General features: G+C 42.7%; 1 protein-coding gene across 2 annotated transcripts in view; it reads right to left on the bottom strand.

The window, feature by feature from the left end:
- The window catches only part of DSCAM (DS cell adhesion molecule), a gene marked incomplete at both ends in the record, with an annotated part of 750,628 nt that overhangs the window by 298,158 nt on the left and 431,891 nt on the right, over window positions 1-20,579 (bottom strand). For both annotated transcript variants that reach the window (XM_080825484.1, XM_080825483.1), the window contains one exon: window positions 8,135-8,281. In XM_080825484.1, coding sequence (XP_080681610.1) covers window positions 8,135-8,281 — 147 coding nt within the window. The remainder of the gene's footprint in view (window positions 1-8,134; window positions 8,282-20,579) is intronic.

The following is a 20,579-nucleotide window of genomic DNA, read 5'->3' as shown; positions in this document are numbered from 1 at the left end:
TGACCAGAGAACATCAGGCTTCCCCTTTCAAAAGAACAACAGTAGCAGAGATAGTGGTTTGGGATTAGTAAAATTTATTTCGCACACACAAAAGAGAGTTTTATAGAGAGTTATTCAATTTGAAGTGTTTTATTTATTCATTTCACAATATTGTTGAGCCTCACATCCAGGGCCAGTATACAGTCAGGAATTAGAGACATGGTGACAAATGAGACAGGAAACCCTCATGGAGACCCTCATGGAGCTTACAACCAATTGCATGAGTGGGGCCGGCAGGCAATGTGCAAGCACACGAACACATAAAGATGGTGTGGCCTGTAGTAGATACAATGAAGAATTGGAAAGCCTGACATAACAGTGAGTGAAGGTGGATGTGTCAGGAGTGGGGTGAGGGGGACTTAGGGGTGGTCCTCATGGATGTCCTTCACAATCGCTGAGGACAGACAAAGGAATGAAGACGATCAAGGTGTGGCAAAAATCAAATGGTTATTACTTATGACACAGCCCTGTTTTTACAACACAACGGTATATAATTCACCTGTTCTCCCCAATGATGTTTGCCTGGTATTGGGTTCTCGAGCCTGTTAAAGAAAAGGACCAACTGCTCTCAAGAACTGGGTCATGGAAATCATGCACCTGGATGACCAAGCTTGCCCTTAGGAATCGATGTTCTCAGGGCATATTATGAAGAATGCAAAAACAGAGGTCCTCTTTTGGATGTCCAACATAAAAGTCAGTAAGCTTTCCTTAGACTCTCTGTTACTCTTCCTGTTCAGAACTTGTGCTAGACCACACACATGAGTGGTAGCACTGGTTTCCACACAGATATACAGAACAGATATGGGCTCCTGGCTCCTGAACTCTTCTTACTTTTGCCTTGGTTAGAAAAGCACCATGGCTGTTGTGATCTGCCTACAGTAAACTCAAAAGCAAAGGACTGGATATCCTCTATCCTATCAAAGAATCTTCTGGAATGGTCTCTTAAAGTGCTGTGATTCCACAGTTAGCCACCGGGGGCAGTCAGGAGACCCGAGTGAAAGTGGCAATCCCACTGTGAGCAGACGCTGCTTCTGCCCGAGCTCTCCTTGGTGACTAATGGAGATAAAATCCACAACATACCGCTGCTCTTCTCACCTCCCTGGTGCTTTATGAGAACAATGTGAATGTTCTCATGGGATATGACGACGGAATCTAAGAATCTCCTTTCTAGGACTCTTCTGCAGTCCATTGTCCATTATAACTGAAGAATTCCATAGCCCATTATTATTCTCACTCACATGTCTGGGTGCAGGGCTCCAGAAGGATTACAGACCTAAGAAACCCACAATAGCAGGTGCAGAGCCCTTGCCAGCGGAGGCCTCGTTGCTTCAATCCTCTCCTGAAGGAAGTTAGATAGACTTTGGAAAGTGTTGAAGAGCAAGTGAGTTTCTTATGGACCACATAGTTACCAAATCTATTGTTTTGCCTAGAGTGGGAAGTAGCATTGGTGCTAGAGAAGGTGATACAAAGAAGGTGTCACTCCTTTCGTGTGCATGGTTATTTATTTATTTATTTATTTATTTTGTAGAACAAGTCTACAACCCAGGAAACAAACGGTGCCCACTTTTTTTTTTTAAAAGGTGCCCACTTCTAACGTGAGTCACACAAAAGCAATACCTAATGATTGTACTTAAAATTTTTGTTCTGCAACTAATAGTTGATAGAAATTTCTCAAATATGCTTAAAGTAATGCTGTGTAAATCTGACTTTTTTTTAAATAGAAGGAATGGAACAATTGAATATCCATATCAAAAAGAAGATTTTAGAAACCTTACCTCATACCACCTACAAAAATTAACTTAAAACAGGTCATAGATTTAAATGTGTGAGTTAAAACTATAGAACTTTCAGATGAAATGGTAGGAAAGAGTCTTTATGACCTTGGGTCTGGCAGAGTTCTAAGATAAGACACCAAAGACACAAGTGGCAAAAAATCAATATATTATACTTTATGACAATGAAAATATTTGACATTTTTCAAGAAACCACTAAGGAAAAAATAAAGAACAACCTACTGGGAGAATATATTTGCAAATAATATTTCTGATAAAGGACTTCTTTCCAAAAAATATAAATAACTCTGACATCTCTATGATAAGGAAAAAAAAAATCAAAATTTGGACAAAAGATGGAACGAATGGCCAGGCAGCTCAGTTGGTTAAGCATCTACCTTCAGCTCAGGTCATGATCCCGGAGTCCTGGGATTGAGTCCCGCACTGGGCTCCCTGCTCAGTGGGGAGTCTGTTTCTCCCTCTGCCTGCCACCACCCCCCAGCTTGTTCTCTCTCTCTCTCTCTCTCCCTGACAAATAAATATATAAAATATTTTTAAAAAAAAGTAGATAAAAGATCTGAATAGATATATCACCAAAGAAGATATACAAATGACTAATAAGCACACGGAAAGATGCTCAGTGTCATTAGCCACCAGGGAAACGCCAATTAAAACTATAATGAGATACTACTTCACACCCACTAAGATAGCTTTAATAAAAAACACAAACAAGAACCGGTGCTCATAAGAAGTGGAGAAGAAACGGGTCCCCTATACACTATTGATAAAAAAGTTAAGTGGTATAGCCACTTTGGAAATAGTTTGGCTATTTCTCAAAATGCTCAAATTCACTTTACCACACCCCAGAAGTCTACTGCTTAGGTATCTATCCCAGACAAGTGAAACCGTTTTCACTCAAAGACCTGTTCACAGATGTTCCTGGCAGGATTTTACATAATAGCCAATAAGTGGAAACAACCTGATGTCCATCAGTTAGAGAAGGGATAAATGAGATGTGTGTGTACATACAAAGGAATATTATTCAGCAATCAAAAATGGTGAACTACTGATACATCTTACAACATAAATGAACCACAAAAGATTATGCTAAATGAAAGAAGCCTGATACAAAGCCACATGTTGTGAGATGCGATTTATAGGAAATATTCAGAAAGTGCCCATCTGTAGAGACAGGCAGTAAATTAGTGGTTACCTGGGGCCAGAGATGGGAATTAGGATTGACTTCAAATGGGCCACAGGGAGTTTTCTGGGTGGTGCAGATGTCCTAAACTTGGATGACATTGATGGTTGCTCCACTTTCTATGTTTACTAAAATCACTGACTTGGATAATTAACATGGGTGGAGTTGATGGACGGTAAATTAAATATCAATAAAGCTACTTTGCAAAAAAGAGAGTGGCACATTTCTTTTCTATTTTAAATATACAATTTAAGTAATGCTTGAGACAGACTCTATGGGGCAATTTGGTCATGTACAAAATCAGTACAACCAAACAGCACTGTATTTAATTTTCATCCCCTCATCTTCAATCTGTTTATCTACATTTAAAAATAAGTTTTTATCACAAAAACTTGCAAACTCACATATGAGTAGGAAAAATAATATAATGCATCTCATATATTCATCACGCAGACACAAGAGGCATCAAAAAAATTTTTTTATCATGTATTTGTTTCTTTCTTTATAGTCTTTGCCTTTGGTGCTATCATACTGAGTCAAACTGTAGAACCTATGTCACCTTATCACTATATCATTAGTATGTTTCTCTAACAAAAATAAAAGTTTTCTTATAAAACTGCAACATGAAATAAGTCAAGCAGAGAAAGTCAATTATCATATGGTTTCACTTACTTGTGGAGCATAAGGAATGACATGAAGGACATTAGGAGAAGGAAGGGAAAAGTGAAGGAAAGGAAATCAGAGGGGGAGATGAACCACAAGAGGCTGCGGACTCTAAGAAATGAACTGAAGGTTTTAGAGGGCAGGGGGGTGGGGGATGGGTGAGCCCGGCGACTGGTACTAAGGACGGCACATATTGCATGGAGCAATGGGTGTTATACATAGTGAATCTTGGAATACTGAAAAAATAAAATAAAATAAAATAAGAATGAATGAATGAATAAATAAATAAAACCACAATATCAGTAACATACAAGAGTTATAATAACCTCTTGATACCATCTACTATCCATTCCATATTCACTTTTCCTGATGAGCTAAGAACACATCATTATTACATTATTAGTATTTGTAATTGTGCTAAGTAAATCAGCCTTGTTGTACAGTTAACCGTTAATGACTCTCGATTCTCTTTTCACTCAAAGCAGGCTCCCCCTTTTCTCTTTCATGTCTTGACTTGTTGAAGAAGCCAGGTGAGTTGTATAGGAAACCCCCAGTCTGAATTTCTTTCTTGATGGTGTCATTGAACACGTTCCTCTGGCAGTATTTCTTATAAACTGCAATTTAGCTCTCATGAGCAATTAGATCAAACTCAGCCTCTTTCCTCTCTCTCTGCATGCATACAACATGAAGCTTTCCTGCACTCAGTGACGCTGAATTGATCAACAAGTTCGGGTGAAAAAGTTTATCTGAATCACGTATTTCACTAAGGGTTGGAATGATTTTCTAATTGTCATAGCTCCTTCACACTCAGTAGATGTAATTATTCCACAAATAAGAACTTTCCTCCCTAAACTAGGATTCTTCTGTTATTTTGAAATACAATAGTCACAGGAAGGATAAAAAGAATTGTGGTTCTCTTTAACCTACCAAGTATCAAAATCAAGAGTTGGTGCCCTAGTTTCCCCTACGAAGGCTAATGAGATTCTTACTGTTGCTTTGGTTGTTATTAAATAGATATGTGTATGTATCAAAGTATATACAAATATATAGATATGCATATGTACATGTGTGTATTCATAACGAAATCAAAAGTTTTTAAAATGTTATATGGTTATCAATCAAAATGCAATCGTTATTTTTGAAATTCAACTCATCAACTCTCAGCCAAGGAGAACCCCTTCAGAAGTTGTCCCCTGTATCATTTTGACAAGACCCCATTAATGTTTCAGGCCTGTTTATACATTTCCTGTCCCCGATACTACAATCCACCACTCTTCCAAGGAGCCATGGTCCCTTTAGGGGGAGTACTAGAAGGACACTAGGATCTAGACATTAGAGGTGCTTGCTGCTGTCCACTGCCCATTGCTTCCAGGCCTTTTCAACATAAAGACCTTGGGGACCCATTCATAAGAATACAGCAAGTGTGTACTAATAGTTTCTATTGGACATTTTAAGAAATTTCATATTTTTATCTTTCCTCTTACACTGACTGTCTTGGTTCCAAAAAAGAGTAGCATAAACATGATCACCCCCTCCACCCCGTTATCCATTATAGTATTTTATAGGATGGGGCTCCTCCAGGGTCTCTCAGGGCTCCTGACTGCCTCTGTCACCCTTAGTAATGCTGAGTCACTTGAGCCACTCTGGCTCAACTTGACTCCTAAGGCCAGCAGTCCCCTCGGGGTGACTCTTTGTTCTCCTGAAAGGAGTATTTGCTGGACACTTGGGAGACTCTCGAGGAGCTGGGTCACCACTGAGCGATGTGGTCATCCCTGACTGCTCTCAAGGCCATTTGTACCCATCTTCCACTCTGAACTCCGGTCCATCTACCCGAGGGTGGTGAATGCTCCTAGATACATTTCCCCAGGGGCCACTCAAGGGCAGATTCTCTGCTTTGGAGAGGAGTATCTGTTGACTATTCTGCAGTTCTGTGACCATGCAGAGTCCTGGCAGCTTGGACCCATTTGGCGCCCCCCACCTTCTGCTACACGGTGGCCATTCCTGCATGCCCCCACTGTGGTCAGCACTCTGTCCACACACCGACCCATGACCACGTGCCACTGACTGCTCCTAGGAGGCTTTGTTCCTGTGTTTTCTCTTTTGCCATTGTATTTGGTCCGCTTTCATTTCAGGAAGAGTTTAAGAGCATTAAAAACCTTGTCACTAGCACGCCCCCACAGGACCCAACCCCATGTGTGCATTTTTAAATGCTTGTAAATCTAAAGTAAAATTAGTTTTTATTTTTCCTTCAACGTTTAGACTCCTAGAATAGTCATCTGCACTTAGTGTTGATGGTCTATTTTCTAACAGTAACAATTTCCTCCCTCAACTACATTATTAACATTTCTGTGAAAAAAGGTCCTCGCAGTCATGTGCTACATACACAGACTCTCTCAAGGGTCTTTCCATGGCCCTTGACCCTGTTGACCCTATGGCTACACCTCTGACCCCAAATGCTCAATGTCTTGGCATGAGACATTCCTTCATGAAATTGTGCCCTGAGGCTCCACACTTCCCATCACAAATGCCCACTGGGTGACCTCATGGACCCCACACCCTTCCACATGAGTCCTGCTGTCAATGTTTAAAACATTAGTAAGACATTCTATTAAAAACAACAACAACAACAACAACAAACTTGGAATTAAGAAAAGTACATTTGCCTCTCCAACCCTAAGACTTAAATTTGAAAATTAGTGTTTAATAGTTTAGAATAGAGAGAAACAAGTCCACATTTCAGGGTTCTCTCTCTCTCCTTCTCTCTTTCTCTCTCTTTTTTTCTTCCCTAGTTTTCTCCTTCTTTTTAGATTTTCTATTTAGGTTTCTTTTTCAAGAAAGATGGGCTTTCAGGGATGCCTGGGCGGCTCGGTCGGTTAAGCATCTGTCTTCAATGAGGTCATGATCCCAGGGTCCTGGGATCAAGTCCCACATCGGGCTCCCTGCTCAGCAGGGAGCCTGCTTCCCCCTCTCTCTGCCTGCCTCTCTGCCTGCTTGTGATCTCTGTCTGTCAAATAAATAAAATAAAATCTTAAAAAAAAAAAAAGATGGGCTCTCAAAATACCATCACTTATTTCATTTTGGGGGGATGGAGAGATGCTTTTTGCTTCTTTTGCTAAAATTCAATTTAATCTTGTACCCAGATCCACCCCGTAACCCTTCCCCTTTCTTGTCCTGATACTGTTACGACATTCCTCTTGACTGCACACAAGATCGTTTTGAGGATATTCTGAGCAAGTAGAACACTGAGCTGTCATTAAAGCCACACAGACAAAGATCACAGAGGCCATTCACTTTCTCACTTGTTTTTCTCCAGTCTTTTTTTTTTTTTTTTTTTGTAATGGGGTATAATTTTACTGCACTGACTGCTCTTGCCCTTAACAGAAGCAACAACATAGGCCTATAAAACATGGGATAAAGTAACAAGAGGTTACAGAAGAGGAGGTAAAGAAAGGTAAAGAAAAAGTATTTTTGTGTGCAGAGAAAAAAATCTCTTGATTCTGAGTTGTGTTTGCAAAGCCCCTGGAAACACGGGTGGACTCTGGCTATTTTAAGGATGTGAATACGGATGAGGAGCCCAGCAAAAGCACAGTGAGTGGGTGTTTGGGCAGTAATGTTTTTAATTATGCCAACGGTCAACAGCTTTCTGTCCCGTCTCCCTCACAAAGCATCACTACAAATAAGATAAAGATATTCAGGTCACAAAGCAGTTTTACCTCCTAAAGCTGCAAGGGCAAAGGGCAGATTTTGCACCAGATTTCTAGGACCGAGATGGACATCTCACATTCTAATTGGCTCCATGAAGAGCTAGCACATCACCATGGGAAGGGGTTGCTGACTTGTTTGACAGGTGAGCCAGTAACAAGCCAGTGGTGAAGATTATGCAAAAGGTGGATATTTTCTCAAAGCATAAATGCTAGAAAGGAAGGCACGAAACTGACAGATTACCAGCAGAGCGGAATCCACGGCCTTCAGGTTTTCCTCCCTTGAGAATAATCCTGGACGGAGGTGGGAGGGAGTGACTATTCCTTTACCTTTCAATGTGGGTTTTTTCCCCCAATATTGTTAGACATACTATGGGGAACCAGAGCCATTTTCCCTGTGCCCGTGCTCTTCTCCCTCAGAGCTGTGTGTCACCGAAAGCCTCACAGTGCTGGTGGACAAGACGCAAATACACAGCGCAAGGAGGCATTCTCCTCAAAGCGGAAGCCATATCGGGTTGAAGGAATGTGGAATTTTACAAAACCTGAAATGGCTTCACTTGGAATACCTATATGGGTACTGCATAGTATTAGGATTGGTTTAAAAAGAAAAAAAATAAATAGCTTCAGTTACTGAAATATTTTGAGGAAAAAAGAGAAGTCTTCATTTGAGTCATGAATTCTACAGGTTCGGTTGACTTGGGTCAGGACTCTGATGAAGGAAGAGCAGAAATGGTAACCACGGTCTCGAAGGGGTTTACCTGACACAAAGAGTCGAGCGCTGTTACTCTGCCGGGTCTCCCCCGTGTATCTATGCCGCGTGATACAGCGGTAGTTATATAATCCATCTTCATTCTGTACATCTTTAATATACAAGGCTCCCGTGGATGTGATGAGAAATCTAGATCCTGCAACAGAAGAAAAGGACCGCCCAATTAGAACAGAAGGAAAGCGACTCAGATCTCACCAACGGAGACAGCGCGTCTTCCCCACCCGAGGGAAGCCTGGGCAAAGGCTAATGCTGGGAGTGTGTCGGTTCCCCTGAGTCCAAGCTATTCTAATTTTCCAATTACCCTAAAGTAGGAGTTTTGAGTAAGTATCCTACACGGTAAATATATACTTGGAAAACCTAATCTCATGAATGAAGTTTTAAGGTCGTGTTTGATCATCGGAGCAGAGAATGGGCGTACAATGATGTGCAGTGAGTTTAACAGATTTTCCTTGGTGACTACTTCTCTCTTACAACGTGAGGAATCAAGGGACTGTTAATCTCATTTGGTGAACTTCTACCTCACACGAGCATGAACTTTCACCTCAGTTTGATGTGTTTCCATGAAACTCACACATGTTAGGCTGGAAAGGAGTGGAATATCCACAAACTTCCCAGAAGGACTGTCTTACCTCCTCATAATAACAACCAACACTTAACACTCGATTCTGAGACTAAGACCAGTTCCCCGTCTTCAGTGTTCTGGAGGCCTGTGTGGTTCCTCAGTCACGACTCCGACAATCGTCAACCATCACTTTCCCTCCGGGATGCACGCCTTTGCTGATCTCCCCGTACAGAACTGTCCACACTAAGAGACCAAATGCCAGGGCTGCTCTAGGAAGGATGAAGATAATTCTTCCTTTGAAAATGTAAATATCGGAAGACAGTTTTTACTGTTCAATTATAATCTGATGATAAACCAAAGGAAGGCAAAGGCATGAACCCCAAAGCGAGCTGTGGCACCCAGACGGGGAGTGACTCAGGATCCCACTCTCTGAAGCTGTCTGATTGTCTTAGAGAATATTTCTCTGCCTGCTACAGTTCTAGTTGGGGGATAATGCAATTTTGTGATTTTCAGTAAGTCCTAAAATACCAATAATTCACCTTATTTTACTGTTTGTTGTTTTTAGGTTCATTTGAAACTTCCCTTTTTTTTTTTTTTTTTCATTTGAGTCAGAACTTACCAGGCATCTTGACTTCAATAATTTTAGGTCTCAAATAGTTAAGTTACGAACACAATTCCTACAGCCCTTGGTTATTTTTATAAAGATAATTTATTCCTTAACCGGTTGTTCACATAAAATGAAAATGGCTTATGGTTTCTAACGCAAGTAAGAGCAATTCAAAAGGGCATGGATAAGAAAAAAAAAAAAAAAAGATCACAAAACAGACACCCATCTAGAATAATCTTTTTAAAAGAACGCACATTAACAAAAAAAAAAAAGTACAAAAATTTTTAAGTAAAAATTTTCACTTTTTAAACCATTTTAGTTATTTCAGGATATATTGTAAACATGGTGGATATTAGAACAAGTAGAAAAGCCGATGCTGTATATTCTAGGGATTTTCGCTTTATCCTCCTCCAAAGAGAAAGCAACTAAAGATACCGTTTGCCACTTGTCATACGTCATCACACACCAGCGTTTCTTACCCACACGTACCGTGTATAATTGAAACATTCCTTCTCTCGATATGTTTTGCAAACTGACACGATGTTTTAACCACCACCTCTTTTAAAGTACTGAGCCGTAGACAGTAACGAGGAGCAAAAAGATGGCGACCGTCCCCCCCGCCGCCGTCTTCCTCACACGACGGGGCCCTCGTTCGCACCCGCAGGCCGTCCGCGGCGGGAGACGTAAGCGGAAGCTCGCGGCGGGAGACGTAAGCGGAAGCTCTCCGCGTGCCGCGTGCGTAGAGGCGCCGGGGTGGCGCCGGGAGGACGCGGCCGCGCACGCTCATCCCTCCGCCGAGGCCGAGAGGGCCGCGTTCTGCAGGCCCGTTGGATTTCACCACTCACTTGCTCCTGTAACACCTCACATTTTTTTTTTTTTTTTTTACCACTTAGTACACCAAATACGACCCTTAAGACATGTTGTTTCAGAAGAACTTGAACTTCGCTTGTTTTAAATATTCCTGAGGGGTTCATAGGAAGAAGGAATTGCCCCAACGACTGTACCTCATTGAAACCATCTCTTGTCTAGTGCCTCATTTCCCACTGAAACCCGTTTCGAAATCGACCAACATTTTAAATCAAAACGAAGATGGAGAGCAGAAGCCTTTGACAAGGAGAGAGCCCCGACGACCCAGGGTCTGGGTTAGTCTGAACCCCCAGTGGAATTTTCAGGATCAACAAGGACGCAGAGTCTTTGGAGCACCAGATGTCTTGTCTCCATGGTGATAAGAAATCATCTTAACGGCTCCCTAACTTGCCACCGCGTGCCATTTCCTGCCTTACATAATTGGGGCCTTTTGTAACACATAGAAAAAAAGGTTCGTTCACATCCTGAAAGGGGACTGAAGAATGTAGCTCTGTTAAAATAAGCAAACACTGAGATACAAAATATGGATATTAGTAATCGACGCACACACGAACTCTGTCTCTTTCTCACACACACACACATACAGGCACACACACACACACACACATACCTTTGCTACTCACAACTGTCTGGTAAGATACAACTGTGCAAAAAGCCAAAATTTTATAGGTGATTTTATTTCCCTTGGAAAACCGTTAGCACTTCAGATGAAAACATTCCTCAAACATAGTGCATACTTTGTGTCATGTTAAACATATGGCAGATCAGTCAACTGAATGATAGTGAATGATTTGGGGGGTTCTGGGTCATCATTATGGATATCAATTATTGAACTACACTGCTGAGTTATTACAGGGATGTCTCAGAAGCTATCTTGGCTTCTCAACATGCACTGAATGGTTCCCAGATGTTGAAGTCCCAGTTCTGTTTTCAGCAGTGTATCTGCTCCTTCCTTTGCTACCAAGCAAACCAAGAGTTCTCTCTGCTGCCCATATCCCACCAACACATCCACAAGGTGATACATTCAGGACTCTGAGAGGTGGAAACCAGACACAGCACAGTTGTTAGAGCATTGCATAAACTAAGAATCTGTGAGTCACGAGGAAGTGTTGGTGTGGTTCTCCAATGTTATTGATGGGAGCTTATATGCCAGTACCGCTAACAAGCCCAAAGCTCGGGGCCAGGTCAGCCAGCTCAGCACAGGGCTCAGCACAGAGGGATATTTCTATCTGGAGACATAAAGCTAGCGAAGAAAATGGGACATCTGCACAACTGAGAGTATTCTAGGGACAGTCAGGGTTTAGGTCCTGCGGCTACACTCTTCCTGTTCCCTTTACAAGTTTTTTACACAATAGCATCAGAGCAGAAATGAAAGCAGCAGCAGTCTTAGCCTCTCATTTGCCCAGTTACGTGTAGCTGAAGATCTGAGCTGCAGAAGGCAGGCGTCAGAGACGTCCAGAGGACGCATATGGAAGCTGATGCTAGGAAATCCAGAGTTGAAGGGTCTGCCATTCAGTGGGCCAGCACTCTCCCGGGCTCTGGGAATCCGAGAAGGAATGAGACACAGCCTCTGTCTTCAGGGGGCTTATGACCTAAAGAGATTTCGGTCTTAGGGTAGGAGACATGGCATCAAGGAGAGAAAACAAGATGGAAGGGAAAAAGCTAAAGTGTGATCAGGAAACCCTGTCTCACCGGGCTGACGGCGACCTCCAGTACCAGGGAGGAAAAATGTATTATTACCAAACCCACCCATGTCCTTGCAGATGGCTCCAACATAAATAACTAACTTTCTATGTTAAAGCCTCCTTCACTAATCTGCTTGTTCAGTCAACTCAGCTAATTTTTTTCTCATTCTTTTTTTTTTTAAAGATTTTATTTATTTATTTGACAGAGAGAGACACAGCAAGAGAGGGAGCACAAGCAGGGGGAGTAGGAGAGGGAGAAGCAGGCTTCGGCCTGAATAGGGAGTCAGGGAGCCCGATGTAGGGCTCGATTCCAGGACCCTGGGATCATGACCTGAGCCAAAGGCAGAGGCTCAACCCACTGAGCCACCCAGGCACCCCTTTTTTCTTATTCCTTTTTTTTTTTTAAGATTATTTATTTATTTATTTGACAGACAGAGATTGCAAGTAGGCAGAGAGGCAGGCGGGGCGGGGCGGGGGCTGGGCAGCAGGCTCCCCACTGAGCAGAGAGCCCAATACAGGGCTCGATCCCAGGACCCGAGATCATGACCTGGGCTGAAGGCAGAGGCTTGAAGCCACTGAGCCCCCTAGCACCCCTTTTTTTCTCATTCTTATAAAGAATCAAGTTAAAAGATCTCTTCCTTGGTACCAGGTAGAACAAGCTTACCCGCCTGTAAGGATTCCTCATTGTGGGAGAAAGAGCTGGGTTTACTAATTTGTTAAGAAAAAAAAAAATTGAGCAAAGGAAAAAAGAGAGAGAGAAAGAGAGAGAACAAGACACAGACTCTTAACTACAGAGAATAAGCTGGTGGTCAGCAGAGGGAAGGGGGGCGTGAAGTAGGTGACGGGGGCTCCGGAGGGCACCTGTCCTGATGAGCACTGAGTGACGTACAGACTGTTGGATCACTACTGTACCCCTGAAAATGACATAACACTGTATGTTAACTACTCTTGAATTAAAGTTAAAACTTAACACGACACTAAAAAACAGTAAAAAATGAAAACAAAGGTAACTAAAACAACAACCACCACCACCATCACAACTGGGTTTTAGAATCCAGTGGCTCCAAATCCCCAACCTGTCAAAGTCACTTTCCAGCTATGTGACCTCAGACAAGACATTCAGCCTCTTTTTTTTTTTTTTTTTTTAGATTTTATTTATTTATTTGACAGACAGAGATCACAAGTAGGCAGAGAGGCAGGCAGAGAGAGAGGAAGGGAAGCAGGCTCCCTGCTGAGCGGAGAGCCCGATGCGGGGCTCGATCCCAGGACCCTGGGATCATGACCCGAGCCGAAGGCAGAGGCTTTAACCCACTGAGCCACCCAGGCGCCCCGACATTCAGCCTCTTTAAACTTGGGCTTGTGTTTGTAGGAAAGGCAGGTGGTGCAGAGCTTCCTCTTTGTTCCAGTGTTGAAGTTCAGATTCATGCGTGGCTGTCATCTCTCAGGTAGTCACGCATCAAGTGGGGTATCTAGAGAAGCAGGCATGGTGTGTGTTATTTTGCTGTTCTGTTGGGCTCGGTCAGTGGTCCGTCGACCGCATGAGCACAAAGCTGCCCAGGGCCGTCAGCCTGCCTGAGCCAGACAGGACATGGACACGGTATTGAATTGTTATGTATTTGCTGACTTCTCTGAAGCAGCCTCATGTAGCAGGAAAAGCATTCGAGTGGAAACAGCCCGGCTGAGTTTTATATCCCATTCCTGCCACTTGAAGCTATGTCATCATGGGCAAAATATTTCCCGAAACCCGAAAGCTGGGATCACACAACAGGGACCTGGCAGGGTGCGGAGGGACTGAACAAGGCCTGCAGAGCAGCTTGTTAAATCCCAGGGTGCAGTTGGGGGCAGAGGACGGCTGTACCAGCACCATCCTTGGACATCCTTCCTGCAGGGAGCTGGGACATTCATGGAAACCCGAGGTCTTCCTTTGCAATCATCATCATGTGATTTGAATAAGAATATTCCCGGCATATCTGTCAGTATCTAAACACAAGACAGGTATTCTGAAGTTTTCCAAAGTAACCATTTCTCACCCTTTGTATCTCATCCAACGCAAGGTCCTTCTGTTCCTCCTTCGAAGATACATCCAGAATGGTACGCTTCCCCATCTCCGCTACACGCCCTGGTCTGGAGGTCCCAGGCTTTTCTCACTCTGTTTCTACTCCTGCTCCTCTCAGCCTGTTCCCCATCCAGCAACCGTGGTCATTCAGCGCAGTAGATCAGATAGATCATTTACTGTCCACTGGATCCCACTCGACTGAATTATTCGTGGTGGCCTACAATGGCTCAGGCTTTGACCATATTTCCAAAAGCCATCCACCCCCTCTCTCCCTTTGCCACCACAGTCCAGCCAACCTGTCCTCTTAATCGCTCTATCTGAGGAACCCTGAGCCCATCTCTCTACTGGCTGACTCCTTCTTATCTTTCTAGCCTCAGCTCCTAAATCAACTTCCCAGCAATGCCAGCCCACATGAATGTACCCACGGGCACTCATGCTCACAGAGCTTGATTTTATTACATCTACGTGAGGTTGCCTCGTGTATGTTTAAGATTGGCATAACCCCTCTCTCCTCCAACCAGAAGAGCAGAAACTTGATTTGCCTTGATCGATTTTTCATCTCCATTACTCAGAGCGGTGCCTAGCTGTGCTATCTGGAAATATTTGTTCAGGAGGTGGGCGGCTGAAATGGTCTATCATTGCTTGTATACAAATGTGTCTCTTCTTAAGTCTGGGCAAAAAGAAAGCAAGTTGAAATACCTCTTTTTAGGTTTCAACATGTAACTGCCTCATGTATAATACATAAAAACCGTATTTTTTTCCCCTCTAGGAGCGACTATAATATATTCTTTTATGAAAATGAGCATATTTTAAGATTTTGCTGTTAATTATTCTTTCATTATGCTCTCTGGCTTTTTCCCGTGCAGCCGGGCTGTTAGCTCTTCAGTAGGGACAATACCATGTTCAGGAAGATTTTAAACGCATATTTGATTTTTCACTTAGTCAGAAATATATCTTAGGGGTTTTTTGCTTCTGCAATCTGAACTGAGTTAATAGTAATTAAAAGAACAGATGGTTCTTCTAATAGGATGCCAAATGGTAGCATAACACAATGAAACTTCTATCAGCTGTGCCTGCCACCTCCAAGTGACAGCCGGCTGTGTAATGAAACTGAGCTTTGTCCCGGGCACTTTCCATAACAGTCTCCAAGAAATAAGAGGAAGATTGAAAGCTAAGTTCTAAGTATAAGGCGCTAGAAACAAGATGAGCTTCTGAATGGATATCTTAACATTTTGGGGGGGTTTGAAAGCTGAATTAGCATTAACTAAAACAGAAGTGGAAACAGACAAATATATATATATATATATATGTGTGTGTGTGTGTGTATATATATATACACACACATATATAAATATGCATATCTTTACATATGCATATATATATATGTGTGTGTGTGTGTATATATATATATATATATAATCTATGATAGAGTTATTGCCTTCTCTTAATTCAGATGTAGAGTAGAATAGAATGGAACTCTTCCTTTGGTTCTGAGGTAGATCTGTTGTGTGATGTGATGGGTGGACGCCAAGCCACAGTTAGATACAGGTGTGAAGCAGCTACAGAAACAACTTGGACAGGTGAGTGGCCTGATAAAAATGATTGTTCAAAGAAAATTATGTTGAAAGCTGCATATAAGGGAGAGGGGTAGACCCTCAAGATAAGACTTCTAACCTGGTGTTATGGGTTGAAGTGGGTTCCCATCCCCCAAAATTCAGGAGTTAAGTTCTAACCCCCAAGATCACATTCCAAATACGTGGTCTTATTTGGAAATAGGTTCATCACAGGTGTAATTAGTTAAGATGAGGTCATACTGAAGTAGGGTGCACCCCTAATCGAATGTGGTGGTTGTCAGAACAAGTGGAAATTTGGACAGAGACATCTAGGTTTTGGCACTAATCCTAATCTGAGCTAACAGGTATTGCATGCTTAGTGTGAACATCCTGTGTTTTGACCCATTTGGTTCTCACAACAACCCCACGAGACAGGCTCTGTTATTATTCCCACTATGTAGATGAGAACAGTAAGGAACAGAAATTAAGTGACTTGCCCGTGTTCATACAACTTTTGGTATCCCCACCAGCATGTTGCCCTGGTATCGTGCCTGGGAGCTCACAGCCTGGCTCTGGGTTGTGTCCTAAGACACAAAGCACAGGGACAGGCATAGTGGAACGTAAGTGACACATCCAGAATCATTTAATCCAAAGAATAAACAGAACTGGATTGGGAGAAGAGTGTTCCAAGTGCTCAGTCTGAGGGATGGACGGGATTGTGATGGTGCTGACAGGCAAAGAAGCTGGGGATGGTGTCTGTTTTCACAGGGAAGGCATGCTTCCTTATGGCGTGTGACAAAAGTCAGGCTGGAGACAGAGCTTTGGGGACCAAGCTCTGCATTCCAAGAAGCCCTTGATGTGAACTGATGTCCAGGAACCCCCCAGGTCAGGAGCGGAGGAAAAGGGGTAGCAAGACACAGCAAGAAAAAGGAGGGACAGAGACCCAGAAGGGCGTGTGATTCTGAAAACCAGGGGGGGAGGACTTCCAGAAAGGATGGTAGAGACATCAGCATTGCATCTCCCTGTCAGCACAAACTAGAATTCACACATGACCCAAAAGAGTCTCCTGTACAGTGGGGAGATATTACCTTCCAGAAAATACTGCAATGTTGAATAAGAACATCCATGTGTGTGCCTGCTAGGGAAACCCATTCTAGAATAGTTGTAGTCTGCAATAAAATGCAATGATAAAGTATCCCAATTGGCTAGGTCAATAAAAATATTAAATATCTAGCTACAGACAGCTAGGCATGTCTACAATGAGCTTAAAGATTGCTACAAATCATTACCAAAGAGCAAAATAGTGTAAGACTTGGGTAAATGAAGAGGCACGAATCCCAGAATTAGACAGCCTGATATTGCAAAAATGTCCACCATCCACAAATGAAATTAATTGTATTTTGATTGATTCCTGAATGGAATTTATCTAGAACTTGACAAAAGTCAACGTGGATCAAAACAAGATGTGACTTTTCATCCAGGAGATGAGGAAAACATTAAAATATGCAATAGTATGTAGTCTTCACAGGGCATGGGGAATGCACACATACTGTAGGAGTTTAAATGGGGGACGTCTTGGTTTTTGGTGGGCACTCCAGTGGCCTATTTCAAATGTAGGAATTGCATACAGTTCCCTCCAGCTTGACCCTTCAAAGAGTCTGTCCTATGGAAACACTCAAACACGTGCACACACCAATGCAAGCAGAAGAGGTACACGTCTGCCTGTGCAAACGTGAAAAACCATAAACGAACCTAAATGACAATCAAGGGGTGAATAAATGAACTTCTGGTGTATCCGTACCACACAGCCCTTTAAAAGACAGTAAGGTACAACACCCAGTGCACCATGTAACAATGAGTCTTGGAACACTGAAAAAAATAAAATAAAATAAAGTAAAATAAAATAAAAATAAAATAAAATAATAAAAATAAAATAGACAACAAGGTAAATGTAGGCAGGCTGCATACTGCATGTGAAGATTTGCAAGACATCAAATATAGTTAGTATAGGACACTTCATAATGTCCTGTATGAAAGGCAATGGATGTGTGCCTGTGTATAAATTTGTGTAAATGAACAGAGAGCAAGGTGTCAGAAGATACCCACCAAAATGTGAGCTGTAGTAACCTCTGAAGTCACCAGCGGACGAGGGCAAGGGAAGGGAGAATTACAGGTTTTATTTCATAGTCTCGGGTGTTTGAGTATCTTAAAGGAAGACTCTATTAGTGCACTGCTTGTGCCGTTGAAATTTATTTTGAAGAAGGTGTCAGTGGGTGGTGAGCATACGGACGCAGCAGGCGTAGACCAAACTCATTTGAGCAACACGACAGAGGGGAAGGAGAAAAATCCAGGATAATATTTATATTGGGAGTAAATGTGGCAAAAGATGGCCTTTTGTTAAGGCTGGTTTTCAATCTGATCACATTGATGCCTACCGAAAAGCACAAGGGGTCTTTCAATACTTACCTTGATCTTCGTAACCGTCCCTCCAACAACCCAACCCCAATGTCACAGTAGCGGGTAGTGGATCTCCTGATCTCCCAGCCCTACTTTGGTAACACAGGGCTTTACCCCTAATTGTATTCAATCTAGTCTGTTTGCATGTGTAACTCTGCCTCCCCCAATGTCAGCAACCTCTCCAGGGCAGGTCAATCCCCGTGTTTGCCTTACTTACCTACTGTTTCCCCCCCACACACACAGTGTTGAATTAAATGCTCGTTTGAATACTAATGACCTACTTATTTTGGATTTTTCCCGAAAATAGGCTCAGTACACAGGGCATCATATTTTCAGGATCTGCTGTGCTTACAAAAGTGTCACCAAGATATTCAAGGAGGCCTGAAGCACCGGCCACGACCTTGGGTTGCCTGGAGGAAATCACTGGTTCAAAAAGGATGACGTTAGGGGCGCCTGGGTGGCTCAGCGGGTTAGGGCCTCTGCCTTTGGCTCAGGTCATGGTCCCAGGGTCCTGGGATCGAGCCCCGCATCGGGATCTCTGCTCAGCGGGGAGCCTGCTTCCTCCTCTCTTTCTCTGCCTGCCTCTCTGCCTACTTGTGATTTCTGTCTGTCAAATAAAAAATCTTTAAAAAAAAAAAAAGGATGACGTTACTCCCACACATGGGCCCTGAAGAATAAACTAGGAACCCTGGGCTAGATCTGATAAGTAAGGAGTGATTTGGCGTACATATGTTAAATTCTCTCAGAGCAATCTAAGACATTTTTCTTATGTAAATAAAATTCTCTCAGTGAGATTCTCCTGCAGTTAAATGAGGCTCAATTATACACTACTAATTTCAGCTTGCACACTGCATTCCAACTGTATACCTAATTACCCTATTTAGTCTCTTAATGATCAGATCTTCGTTCTTGAGCAGATAGTGCAGTCTGCCATTAATCTTTCCTCTAGTTAGATTCCAAGTTATTTAAGTGAATAAATCCTTGGAAAGAATAGAATTTGATTTTCAAAGGAATTATTTTAAGGATTTTTTTTAAAGAGCCGAAGAAACTTATAAAATTTAAATTGTATGTCTTCATTTATATGATGAACAAAACGGTTTGGGGCCCTGATATCTAGGAACAAATATTTTGGTGGGGGAGAAAATCAAAACAAGTAAATAGACAAAGAAAATAATTACAAAATGAGGTAAGGGCTCTTAAGGGAATTAAGGCATGGAGGCTGAATCCGCATGAATAGAACTGCCGTTTAGACAGGGTGGGGGAGGAAGGGTTTCTGTGGAGGGTACTTTTCACAGGAGGCACAGTGGATGGGAGAGTAGGGCTGAGAGGAAGAAAGAAAAGAAAGCATGTGCCAAGGTCCCGAGGTGGGGAAATGGTGGCACATTCAAGGAGCTGAAATAAAATAAGTTTTGAAAGTAGAATTGACTGGATGTGGATTTGGCCTGGAGGCTGGTGTGAGGTCAAAGGCAACTTGTAGGTTTGAGGGAGGGGTGCTGGGCGACTGGAGAGCAAAACATTTGCTGGAAAGGGGAAGCCTTGGGGCATGGCACTGGTTGTCCATGGGTGACTTATTTTGGACTTCTGGGCTTTAACAGATTGTGGGGAAGGTAAGAAAAAGAATGCCATGAGGGCTGCTTGCCATATCGGGGTAACTCACATCTGGAAAGACGCATCAATGGTATTCCCTGTCCCATGAGATTTCTGACCCTGAGGTAGGAAGAGCATGCATATTTCATGTTGATCACCTGTTCCAGTTGTGGCCGTGCGATACCATGCTCATTAAAAAGCAACCCTTTCAGAAAGGAAAAGAAAGACGAGAAGAACAAAGCACCGTTCTTCGATCCGCAATGCCTGTGCTTACGCTGGCTGACCATGCTGTGGACCCAAGAGGCACAGGAGCCCCTGGGCTTCTTGGTGAAACACAGTGAAAATTAATCATAAAGTTAGTCTGCCTCATGCATATGACATATGGTTATGGGAACGAATTTAGAAAAATAGGAACCGTTAAGGCTGAAAATAGACACAGTGGCCACTTAATATTACAGGGTAATGGTTCTTCCCATGGCGGGCAGTGACCTATTAATGGGCTGTGAAATCAATTTCATGGATTGTAACTTTGTTTTTTAAAAAAATAAAATAGAGTCGATAGAACGAATTGGCGTGCATCACAAATAGGACGGGTAAGTCTTCTGTGAAAGCTTTGTTTGAATTCACAGGAGCCCACACAGATTGTGGAGGTGTTTGTCTATGTCTGTGCGCATGCGTCTCTGTATACGTATATGCTCACTGGGTCCCTACAAAATGTCTTTTTCCTTATGTATTTCTTACTGCGAGTAAAGGAAAAAAGTTTTGAAGAGCACTGTTCAGCGTCTGGCGATCTGGCTGTTTTTTTTTTCACTAGGTTTCCCACCTCCAGGCAAGTCTCATGGTCTTCATCTATTTGGAATACTTAAAGTCTTCCCTTCACAGACGCAGACTGGCAAGGCTCTAAGGCCGCAGATGGGGTGGTCCTTACAGCCACAGTGGCAGATGAAGCCACTGACTTCTTTTCTCTGCTGCATCATTTGAAGGTCTTGGATTACCTCTTGTTTCTTGACAATGCAAGAAAATGTCTACAGGAATTACAGGGAATTTACTGAGCATTTGT

The sequence above is a fragment of the Martes martes genome (assembly GCF_963455335.1).
Source record: "Martes martes genome assembly, chromosome: 1".
Taxonomy (NCBI): domain Eukaryota; kingdom Metazoa; phylum Chordata; class Mammalia; order Carnivora; family Mustelidae; genus Martes; species Martes martes.
The sequence above is the reverse complement of the archived record's forward strand: the minus strand, read 5'-3'. Positions and strand labels throughout refer to the sequence as shown.